At 37.0% G+C, this 12,640-nt stretch overlaps 1 protein-coding gene across 1 annotated transcript in view; it reads left to right on the forward strand.

Moving 5' to 3' along the window:
• The window catches only part of sart3 (spliceosome associated factor 3, U4/U6 recycling protein), a 40,606-nt gene that overhangs the window by 9,754 nt on the left and 18,212 nt on the right, over nucleotides 1-12,640 (forward strand). Inside the window, exons 7-11 of the mRNA XM_059988253.1 lie at nucleotides 2,124-2,279; nucleotides 3,968-4,106; nucleotides 6,396-6,503; nucleotides 9,844-9,921; nucleotides 11,135-11,193. Of these exons, the coding sequence (XP_059844236.1) occupies nucleotides 2,124-2,279; nucleotides 3,968-4,106; nucleotides 6,396-6,503; nucleotides 9,844-9,921; nucleotides 11,135-11,193 (540 nt within the window). The remainder of the gene's footprint in view (nucleotides 1-2,123; nucleotides 2,280-3,967; nucleotides 4,107-6,395; nucleotides 6,504-9,843; nucleotides 9,922-11,134; nucleotides 11,194-12,640) is intronic.

A 12,640-nucleotide genomic window follows, 5' to 3' on the forward strand; every position in this document is an offset into this window, starting at 1 on the left:
ATCCAAATTAGTTGGCAGAAGCATGCTTATGATGTTAATTGTGTGAACTTCTAGAAGGCATTTGATAAATTCCCTTACAAGAGATTATAAAGCTAAAGATCGTATAATTGAGAGAAAAAAATTGTGGCTGGTTCAGAACTTGGCAGAATGCCAGGAGGAATGATGGGCATGTAGTCAGATTGGTAAGGTTAGGGCCAAGGTCTCTGGAAGGGTTATTGATCAACAATTCCTTCGTGTATCTCATTCATCTTTATTAGAAGAAGTGACATCCACAATGTCCTAATGTAAAAGAATGGCTCCCAAATCAAAGAAGCTTTGGGAAATTATAGTTATTTATAATAATCAGAGTATATACTGAGGTGAAGAGATGGAAAATTGTATAGATGTCTAATTTTGGTGATTACATAAAGATAGGTAGCATTTTAAGTGATGTACTTGGAAGGAATCAATTGGAGCAAGTGTAATGGAAAAAATGGTGGTAACTGGATTTTAATGTATAGAGATGCAAACTTACATAAAAGGGACAAAACTCAGTATCTTCTAAATACTGCAAAGCTTTAAGCAATGCAGCAAATTGGCAATTGAGGGGGTGGGCTAGGAAAGGAGAAGAGACAGAGGTGGGGGTGGGTATCTGTCCATCGATTATTTTCTGGAGCTGACTGATACATTTGTTAATCAAGAAGGCCTTTTAATCTGAAGTGAGTGCAGTGGGAGCGACTATAAGTTATACTACAGCTGTGCAAATTCCTGTTTGGAAAACACCTGGAGAAGTGTTGAGCAGTTCTAGCCACCTCACCGTACAAAGGGTGATTTGAAGGGAGTGCAGCATGAGTTTACCTGAATGCAACCTGGATCCTAAGTGTTAAATTATGACACAAACCAGTATTTATTCCCTGAAATTTAGATAGATTGAAGTTTCCCAAACTTTAAAGTGAACTATAAAGTAGTAGCAATTTTTTACTGATTGGGAATCTTGCACTAAAGAGTATTATCTGAAAATCAGAACTAAGCCTCTTGGGAGTGGAAGAAATTTTTAATGCTCTTCCACAGATAGCAATTGCTGCCTGATTGACTATGAATTTGAAACCTAAACTTGAGGTACAGATAACCAAATGGGAAAATTGCTATTGGATTATAAGTCGGACATAATCTTAATGGATCGTGTCAGGAGAGTAGTAGACTAACTTCAATTTGTTGTATTTGAGGGATTGGTTTCGTTTACATATTAAATATGTGAATATTAGATATTCAGTAAGGTAAATCATCTTGTGTGTTGCTATTTCTCAGGCGTACAATTCCTGAATGTTTCCCATCTTAGTGACATTTTGCAGAGGTACTCTTTGCATTCGGAAATGAAGACAAATATATCGAAAGTGGATTTATGCATCTCTGAAGGCTGTTTAGATTAGCCTGTGATAATTGTAATATTGAGTTACTTCCCCATTTTCATTTTGCATTTGGAGTTGAGATGCAATTACCTGGTTCATTCTGTATTTCTGGGAATTTAGAAACACAGCTGAACTTGATTTTTTTTATTGTTCCCATTGCACTCATTTGATTTTCTGTTTCAATATGCAAGTTGATTTTCTGGTACTTTTATTTCCAGATGATATAGATTTCCTTTGACAATACTGGTGTGAAATGATTCATAATTTGAGAAATGAAACGATGTGTATATTAACATGATTACTGCTGGCGTGTAAATGAGCACTGACAGATTGGTTGTACTGTATTCAAATACATCTTGCTTTTGAAACAATTAGAATTATAAATAAAGACCGAGAACACTGGAAACACTCACCAGGCCAGGCTGTTTCTGTGGAAGAGAAACGGAGTTAACCTTCAGTTTGAAGAGCCTGTGGAGGGGAGTGGGATGGAGAATCTGGAAGCTCAGACTTATCCCTGCAGACTTAATGGAGGTGCTTCGCAAAGCATTCGCTCCATCTGCATGTGCCATGTCAAGTGTAGAGGAGACCACATTATAACAGCCAAACGCCGTACACTTGATTGAAAGAAGCGCAAGTAAATTGCTACTTCACCTGGAAGTACTGTTGAGAAGGGAAGAGCTCAAAGGAAATTAGGATATCATATTTTCCAAATAACATTTGCTTGTTCTTTTGCAGTTGGTAGCAGATCCTCCAAAACTGGCAGAGTTTCAGGCTTACATTGACTTTGAGATGAAGGAGGGAGACCCAGCAAGGATTCAGATCACCTTTGAACGGGCACTGTCTGAGAACTGTTTAGTGCCAGATCTTTGGGCACGCTACACTCAGTACTTGGTAAGGAAAAGGTGACAAAGCTGACTGCTTAGGAGCATTTGTGTTAGTCTTCATGAATTTGTAGATCTGTAATACTGTATCACCTAATGACCTCTACCATTCTTAAGATCACACCTCCCAGCCACCTCTAATCAGCTGCCTCAGCATATGTACTGTTCATACCTTAATTTATGCATTTGTTAGCAGTTTTTACTTGATTGTTCCAATGGCATAATTTCCACTTGGCATAATTTACTTATTATTTAATTATTTATGGTCTTTATTAATAGTTTTATGTTGCTATATTTCTACACTATTCTTGGTTGGTGCGACTGTAACGAAACCCAATTTCCCTCGGGATCAATAAAGTATGTCTGTCTGCATCCTGGTTGCCTTCTCTTTCTAAACTTGATGTTATCCAAAATTCTGCTACTTGTACCTTAACTAGTGCAGTTGCTCTTTATCCTTCATCGCTGAATTTCCTGACCGATGCTGACCGAAAAAAAGCCATTCTTTTTCTCAAATCCGTCCATGGCTGGCACACCCTGTCTCTTTCAGACTTGATCTGTTTTTCTGTAGTTGCTCTTGCCTCTTGGTCATTCCTGAATATGATTCTTTCACCACTAGCTGTTAATCTCTCTGCTTCCTTATTTCTTTTTCTAAATTTAAGGCAATCTTTGAAACCTAACTGAGCAATATTTTGATATCTATCCAAATAAACCTTATGTGGCCTTGTGAACTTTAGGATGTTCTGTGTTCAGCTTAGGACAACGGAGCAGAGTTAAGGCCATTGAGTCCATTCCACCACAGCTGATTTTATTATTCCTCTCAACCCCATTCTCCTGCCTTCTCCCTGTAACCCTTGACACCCTTACTAATCGAGAATCTGTCAACCTCCACTTTAAATATACCTAATGATTTGGCCTCAGCAGCTGTCTGCACAGTGAATTTCACTGATTCACCACCCTCTGGCAAAAGAAACTATTTGTATAAACAAGTTCCATTTAGTTATTTGTTTTTGCATGGATGAATTAAGATGGGCAGCATGGTCTTCTGGTTCTGTAAGTAAATATCTTGCGGCTCTGTGACCTGCACAAGGATAATACGCTCTCCTAATTAACCTAAACAACTTAAGGACAGTGGTATGCTTTAGTTTAATAAGTACAAATATCAGGGCGCTTTTAAAGTAAACTGCTTGGTACTTCATGTTATGGAAGGAACAGTTGTTACTGTATCTGCTGATCCTCATAAAATTCATCACAACTGAGTATCTGAATTTATCTTGACTGCAAAATATCCCAGTGCAATTGGACACTCTTTAGGTTGAAGCCTTTCATCCAGCATTAGTTACAGTACGTACAGACACTCTTTTCCAAGTCCTTTTTTATTTGTTTTGTGTACAAAGTTCTTGTGTGATCTAATTTATTGTTTGATGTTATTCTCAACCCTTCTCTGATCTTCTTTTAACAGTGCAGTATGGAGTGTTCTACTTCACTGCCCACACCATTTCAGTGCCCTCTCTGCTTGGCCCACTTTTAGCTGGACTGAACAGTGCTTCGATTCTTAAAGCTTTGTTTCCTCATTTATCATAGACTAAATGAGGTGGATTGCCTTCATGTCTGTATGTTATAAAGAGAGTTAAGGATGGATTATCTTTGTTTCTTCATTACTGATGTCTGCATTTTGGCTTGCCCTCCATGCCATTGTAGGACAGGCAACTGAAGATTAAAGATTTGGTTCTGTCTACACATGAGCGGGCTGTTCGAAATTGCCCTTGGATAGTTGGATTGTGGAACAGATATCTTCTGGCACAGGAAAGACACCAAGCTGAACACAAGATCATAACAGGTAACTTGGATACTTAGCATTCGCACATTAAAATAAATAAATAAATCAATCAATCAATCCATGATGTACAGGTGTTGCTGGTAACCATTAAATGCTCATCTCCATTTGCCTTTGAGAAGTTGGTGGGATGCCTCTTTTTTTTTAAGCTGCTTCTCCCTGTGTGGTGAAGGTGTTCTTGCATTCTTACTGTATATGTACTTGGATCCATGATCTTTGAAGGAAGTGATATATATACAAGCCACTCTGCTGCATGTGGGGCTGGTTCAGTGGTGTGGTGGGACCTTTCACACTGTAGTCCTTGTCCTTGCACTCGATAGTGGATGTTAAAGATTTGGCGGATGCTGATGAAGAAGCTTTTACAAGTTTGCTGCATTCATTTGACAGCCCAGATGCATTGATAATGTGAATGGAGCTGTGTAGACTTTTGTCTGAGGTGATTTGGACTATTGTTGGAATTGTATTTATCCTGACAAATGGACTGTGCTCATCTGAATCCTAAATTAGAAGGTTTTGAGGATTTGGAGTAATACTGGCATTCTTTCAGCCACCAGTACTTCAGGCATCTATCAACTTAGGGTTAGTTTTGTCAGCCATTGAAAGAAGTAGTTTTAAGAATAGTTATATTTTGACTTATGGACTCCTTGCTTAATTACCTGTCTTTGAATCAAATTATACATGCAAGATATAAATTTTTTGATATTTCCTTTTTGAATTAAAATTTCTATTTCATTAGATTTCGGCAATAACATTGTTTGACCTAATTTTTCTCTTAAATAAGCCCTTAATTGAAAGTAACAAAATAAAGTGTTGTTTGATATTTTATATTTATTCTTTAATTGATCAAATGACATTAATATACCTCCTTCAAAACAATTCCCTATATATCTAATCCCATTTTGAATCCAATTATATAAAAGTTGATTGTCCATTGTGAAAGGAATAAGTCTATTTTGAATTAAAGATCTCTTTGCTAATAAAGATTTTTTTATCTCATTATCAACATTCATCTTATTCCATAAATCAATCAAATGTATCAGAAAGAATTTATAAAAATTGCACTGGCAGTAGCCAAAAAAGCTATTGCAGTTACTTGGAAATCGGATACACATTTAAGTATAGATTCTTGGAAGAAAGAAATCTATGGTTGTATTCCATTAGAAAAAATTACTTATAATTTAAGAGATAAATATGAAACATTTTTGAAAATTTGGAGCCCTTATTTACAAAAGACAGGATTAAATATATAGATGCTCTGAAGATGAAACAATTGGTCATTAGGGGAAAGAAATAAATATACATATTAAGGTTATTATGAATTCCATGGAGCATGTGGAGATCTTCCAACAACCAGGCATTCTTTCTTTCTTTCTTTCTTTCTTTCTTTCTTTCTTTCTTTTTTTTTCTATAGGGTAGTTAGGGAGGGGTTAAGGGGAGGGGGTATGGGTTATATACATTGTTTTTTCATACTTTGTAATCATTTAAAAATGCAATAAAAAAAGTTTAAAAAAAAAGAATAGTTATATTTTGGTTAGAATTATATAAAGAGTAAAATATTCTTGATACTCTAAGTAAAAGAAAAATGCTGTAAATACTAAAAAGTTAAATAAAATTTTATGGAGAAAGAAACTGTACTTGTGTTACTTAGAATTAGTAAACAAGTGTTATTGACTTTATTCAGAAGCTGGGTGGGTGGAAAGAAAATGGAAAGGAAGAGAGATTAAATGATAAAGGAGAAGATGATGTAAGACAAATGGGAATGGTAGGGAGATAAGTAAAGAACTATAAGAAAAGACCACAGAGGTGGTGCTGTTTTAAAAATGGGATGGTGGTAATGATCTGTAATTAATTAATTCAACAACGAGTTTGCCTCACACGATTTTGTGCTGTCCTTTAAATTACTAAATAAATTGTTATTTCATCAGTAGTGGGCATGTAGGGTCCTGCTCAGCCAGAATGGAATAGATAAAAGGGAATCCTTAGTTGAGAAAAAAGAAAGACTTGACGTCTACCACTCCAGTGGTTCTGACATTATTAGAGACTGACAAACTGGGAGAATTAAACAGGCACCTTACTGGATTGGCAGTTGTGAGGAAGTGCAGCTTATGTAACAACGGATCTTGCTGGGATGATTATTTCATACAGTTTCTGCAGAAGCTGAGACTGGTGCTTGGAAAATTGGAGGTTTGTTATGCATTTTAAAATGTATTACAGTAATCATGAAATGCTATAATGTAGAGCATCATTTCAGTGCAACTGACTACTTTTTTTTTTCAAAATTATAATTGGTAGATACTTTTGAAAAGGCATTGAATGCCGGGTTCATCCAAGCGACAGACTACGTGGAGCTCTGGCAGGCATTTCTCGACTATCTGAGGCGCAGGGTGAATTTTAGCCAAGGTATACCATAAAAGTGTGAGTTGGTGCTTTTGGCCTTGACGAAGATGGCAAAGTGTAAATTATGTTCGCAAAGTGAACTGCTGCAGAAAGTATTTTATTTCTGGAGCACAAAAATGCAGGAAGCACTTTTCTTGTGCTTCCACAGCTTCTTTTGTCCCTGTAAGATTTGTTAACTTATTTCCCTGTCAGTTGTACCTGTTTTGAGTCAAGTTCCCTGTATAAGAGGAATTGTTTGGGAATGGCAGATTTTGTTGTTCAATGAAATAGATCATGGTAAGAGAACTCTGGGACTTGAAAGGTTGAGATATGTTGTCAAGATGGTAGAGAGAGTCAAACTAATTCAAAATTTGGGTATAAGATTTGGCTATCTGTAGGAATATCTGGGAGAAAACAATAATGTCATGGAATCAATAGAGTGATGCAAGTAAAGTGTTTGGTGATATTTTGAAGTTAAAAGTAGGCAGTGTTGTTTATCAATAAAATGAGAGGTTTAAAATTTGGCTGTGACTTTATGTCATTCAATGTCAATAAGACCAAGGAACTAATTGTAGACTTCAGCAGAGAGAAACCAGAGGTCCATGAGCCAGTAATCATCGAAGGATCAGAAGTGGAGAGGGTCAGTAACTTTAAATTCCTGGGTGTCACTATCTCAGAGAACCTGTCTTAGACCCATCATATAAATATTATTGCGATGAAAGCAAGATGGTGCCTATACTTTGGAGTCTGCAGAAATTTGGCATGTAAATGAAAACCTTTGCAAACTTCTATAGATGTGAGGTGGAAGGTGTGCTGATTGCACATTACGGCCTGGTATGGGAATACCATTGCCTTTGAGTGGAAAATCCCTACAAAGGTAGTGGATTCGGCCCTTCAAACAATTAAGCACATTGGCATGAAACTTTGATGTAGAAAAGCAGCATCCATCATTAAAGATCCTCATCACCCAGACCACGCTCTTTTTCATTGCTGCCATCGGGTAGAGGGTACTGGTGCCTCAGGACTCACAGTACCAGGTTCAAGAACAGTTACTACCCCTCAACTGTCATGTTCTTGGACATAAGGGGACAGCTACACTCGTTTAAGGACCCTGTCATATTGTTATTTCATGCTCATTATTTATTGTGATTTATTTATATCTGCATTTGCACAGTTTGTTTTATAGTTAAGTCCTGATGTCTACTGTTTAGTTACTGTCCTATAGCTTTGCTAAGTTTGCCTGCAGAAAAAGAATCTCAGGGTTGTAAGTGGTGACATGTATATACTTTGATAATAAATTTTACTTTGAACTTTGACTTAAAAAGACTGAGGTTATAGACAATGTGGGTCAATGTGAGAAAGCATCTATGAAGTTTGTGCTAAAGGAACGGAGATATATATAAGGACAAAAAGAAAGTCTTTAGTTTACCTACTATTGAGGGACAGTTTAGACTTAGTCGTGATTTAATATGAGACAATGAACTGGACAGTATCCAGGCAGTTATGGGTTGAGTAGACAGGTGTTGCTAAAAAGCAGGGTGCCATCAGCATTCTGTGGAAACTGACACTCTGATTGGGTGACGTAACTCAAGCAGCAGATGAGGAAGAATGGAGAAAGAATCCTGGAGGGCTGCAGTTGTTGGTGCAGAAGAGGGAGTTGCTTGCAAGCATTTTTTCAGATTTATTCTTCAAGGTTCAAAATACAAAAGTACAAAGTAAATTTATTATCAATGTACATATGTAACCATATACAACATTGAGATTAGTTTTCTTGCGAGCATAATCCATAATCGGATATTAGATTCACTGTGAGGCTGTGCCAACTTGGGCATTCAACCAGTGTGCAAATGACAACAAACTCTGCAAATACAAAAAGATATTAATAATAAATAAGTAAGCAATAAATATTTGAGAGCATGAGATGAATAGTCCTTGAAAGTGAGTCCATAGGTTATGGCACCATTTTAGTGATAGGCAAGTAAAGTTGAGTGAAGTTATCCCCTTTGGTTCAAGAGCCTGATGGTTGATGGATAATAACTGTTCCTGAACCCGGTGGTGTGAGTCCTCAGGCTCCTGTACCACTTTCCTGAAGGTAGCAGTGAGAAGCAAGCGTAATCTGAGTGATGGGGGTCCCTGATGATGGATGCTGGTTTTCTGCACCAATACTCCACGTAGATGTGCTCAGTGGTGGGGAGGGCTTTACCCGTGATGGACTGGGCGGTATCCAGTACTTTTTGTAGGATTTTCCATTCAAGGGCATTGGTATTTCCATACCAGGCTGTGATACAGCCAGTCAATACACATCTATAGAAGTTTGTCAAAATTTTAGATGTCATGTCTAATCTATGCAGACTCCTAAGGAAGCAGAGGCGACATCGTGCTTTCTTTGTAACTGCTCTTGAAGTGCTGGGTCCAGGACAGGTCCTCTAAAATCCAAACACTGAGGAACTTAAAGATGCTGACCCTCTCTACCTCTGATCCTCCTCGGTTCCTACACCTCCAGTTTCCCTCACCTGAGCTCAGTAAATAGCTCCTTGGTCTTGTTGACATTCAGTTAAAAAGTTGTGTGGTACCACTCAGCTAGATTTTCAGTCTTTTTCCTATGTGCTGATTTATTACCACCTTTTCAAAATTCTGATTCTTGCTATTAAAAATTGAAGAAAATAAGTGAAAGTCCATGGAGCTAAAATACAGAGAAGTACAATATTGTTAATAAATTCAAATCAAAGTCACAAACCTGTAGCTGGAGACGTGATTGAAGGATTTGATTGTTTTGGGTTGGGTGTAGAAATGCATGGCACAGAGTATTTGACGATATTTTATGAAGGAAAGATGTGCAGTAAATAAAGAGTGAGAGTAAAAAGGAACAAGAGCTATTTATAAGAGTGATAAAAGCAACTTGCAGCGTGATCCAGATGGTACATTCCAAACAACTGAGTGTGGACTCATTTATATGATGTTCCTTTGGACTCAGATTGGAGCAGTGTTAGAGCTCTTCTGCCAAAGTGCTACAGCTATTGTTTACCAACTGTATGCATGAGAGAGAGAGAATCACATTGTACAAAATAAAAGATAAAGTGCTGTATTTGTCTTCTGACTGCTTCTGAATAACTGCATGCTATGCTTAGAGTGAATCAGTTCTCACAGCAGCATTTGAAGGGTTTGAGTGATTGAGGACTGGAATTTGAACAATTAAGCTTTTCTTTGTCAGTGAAGGCAAAGCTAACACAGCAGGACATTTGGAAGTAGTGATTACTTCTGCCAGAGAAAACCAAGCTTGTACTTTGCTGATAAAATCTCTTCACCCCTCTGGTCCTGGTGGAGGCTTATTGCCTGCTAATTTTTTGTCATTTTATTTGAATAGATTCCAGTAAAGAATTGGAGGAGCTCAGATCAGCGTATAGTCGTGGCGTGGATTACTTGAAACAGGATATAGAACAAAGTATGTTTGCCCTTTATTATTTCAAAAACAAATTACTGGCTGTTTCACTGCAGCCAGATGTTATGGTGATTCATTCATCTGACCATTAAGTGATGAGAACGTTTGATTCCTGTCATTTTCACATTAATCTTGTATTTTTAGTTTGATTTTATTTGTTGTAGATGTTGAGTTAATGGATCTATAGCTGTCTGTCAAAATTACCTTTCTAACTAGAGCCATCCCATTACCGGCCCTTCAGAGTCCACTGAATAAGTAATTGAGCACTAGTTAAGTTACATTAGAGCTCAAATTAGATAAGCTTGAAATTACTATGAATGTAAATAAAACAATGATTTCCAGTAGTATGATTTCCTCTCATACCGAAGCTTCTGTATTACATAATGATAGCCAATTTTCTCGGCCCTGGTATCAAGGCCCTGGTATCCCGAGAGGCTTTGTGTTCCCCCTATCAGGCACCTCTTTTTATACTGGTTTTGTATCGTGTAGTATTTCAATGAAACAACAGAAAGTTAGAAAGTTACTGTTTGGCGATTATTAGATCTATTTTAACTAACCTCATGATTTCACTAACCTATACCTGTTCTTACCATTTACTGCAACAACTTTTTAAAAGCCTATTGTTGTCGCGGATTGCCCGACACTAGAAGTTCTTATGATTCTTTGTCACACAACATTTCATCGAATGGAAATGATGATAGCTTGACGTCAGCTTGAGGATCAATTCTGAACCACATTTAATAGCTTAGATTCTTTAGCAGATAAACTTCAATTATAGAAAAGATTTGTGCTCATTTGATTTCTGACTAATAGCAGAAATAGATTTTTATAGGTCATTAACTCTTCGTAGAGTATTCATTACAGGTGCACTTCCCGCAAATTCAGTGATTGATATTCTGCTTCACTTTTGGTAAATGTATTAATTATGTATGTCACATTTCAGCAGAATTAATTGTGGACACCCTCATCTTATCAGTTAACCAAATTGATTATTATCCATTTTGTATATTTCGGGAGATATTTGATGAGTTGCACCTTATACTTGGTCTAATAGTCCCAGTTAAGATGAGGTTGGTTGAGTTACTATTTTCATCCAGTATTTTTCCTTAGTTTGAGAAGTAATTTAATGTTTTCATTAGAGGAATTGTTTTCAGTCCTTTACATGGTATTTTCAATTGTAACATCAAAGCAGAAGTAATTTCCGGACTTCTTGCAGGATTCAGTGAGAGTGGAGACCCCTCATGTACAATACTACAGAATTGGGCAAGAATTGAGGTAAGGCGACAAGTGGAACTGAGGTGGGATGATTTAAGAAAGTATTCCAGATAATAAAAAAAAAATTAAGAAGCCAATGAAAGAACCTGACAATACAGAAATTGAATAAAATACAGATCAAAGTATTTCATACCAGATCTTAAAGTAGTAATCTGGAATCATCATTTAAGCATCACAAGGAAAAGATAAATAAAAAGCATTCTAGGAGTTTGTCTGTAGCAGACATTGCTGCTTATATCACCGACAGACAGACAGACATACTTTATTGATCCTGAGGGAAATTGGGAGACTTTCCATTCTTTCAAATGTTTCCAGAGAACAAAATAATGACAAACCAGAATTAATTTACAAATCATTCAGTTGACTTTGAGGAATATGTTTCTATTTAACTTCAATTACAAAGAATAAATGAAAAGTATGACCTTTATTTTTGTCCATATGTGCCCTTTAAGAGGGTGTCACAGTGATACATTGTGGTATACCAACTTTCTTTGGAATTCTTCATAAAGTCAGCTAAGTGATTTCTAAATTAATTCTGGTTTGTCATTATTTTGTTCTCTGGAAACATTTGAAAGAATGAAATGATGATTCCAGATTACTATTTTAAGATGTGGAATGAAATGCTTTGATCTGTATTTTATTCAATTTCTGTGTTATTCCATAAGACCATAAGATACTGGAGCAGAATTAGGCCATTTGGCCCATCAAGTCTGTACTACCATTTCATCATGGTTGATCCATTTTTCCTTTCAGCCTCAATCTCCTGCCTTCTCCCCGTATCCTTTCATACCATGCCCAATCAAGAATCTAACAGTCTCTGCCTTAAATATACATAAAGACTTGGCTTGCACAGCTGCTTATGGTAAAGAATTCCATAGATTCACTACTCTGGCTAAGAAATTCCTCCTCATCTCCATTCTAAACGGATGCCCCTCTATCCTGATACTGTGTCCTCTGGTCTTAGACTCTCTATCTCTCTATCTCTACCCCCCCCCCCCCCCCCCATAGGAAACATCCTCTCTATCAAGTCTTTTCACCATTCGATAGGTTTCAATTAGGTCACCCTGTATTGTTCTGAATTCTAGTGAATAAATCCTGGAATCGTTTTCGTGAACAACTTCGAACCCTCTCCAGTTTCAGCACATCCTTTTTAAGATAAGATGTTCAAAACTGCTCACAATATTCCAAGTGAGGCCTCACCAGTATTGTACTCTATAAAGTTTCAACATTACAACCTTGCTTTTGTATTCAGTCCTCATGAAATGAATACGAGCATTGTGTTTGCCTTCCTTAGCACAGACCCAACCTACAAATGAACTTTTAGAGAATCCTGCACAAGGACTCCCAAGTCCCTTTGCGCCTCATTTTAAAAAAAAAAAAATCTCTCCACTTAGAACGTAGTCAAACTTTTCATTTCTTCTATCAATGTGCATGACCATCCACCTCT

Source organism: Hypanus sabinus, chromosome 13, assembly GCF_030144855.1.
Source record: "Hypanus sabinus isolate sHypSab1 chromosome 13, sHypSab1.hap1, whole genome shotgun sequence".
NCBI classification, from domain to species: Eukaryota; Metazoa; Chordata; class Chondrichthyes; order Myliobatiformes; family Dasyatidae; genus Hypanus; species Hypanus sabinus.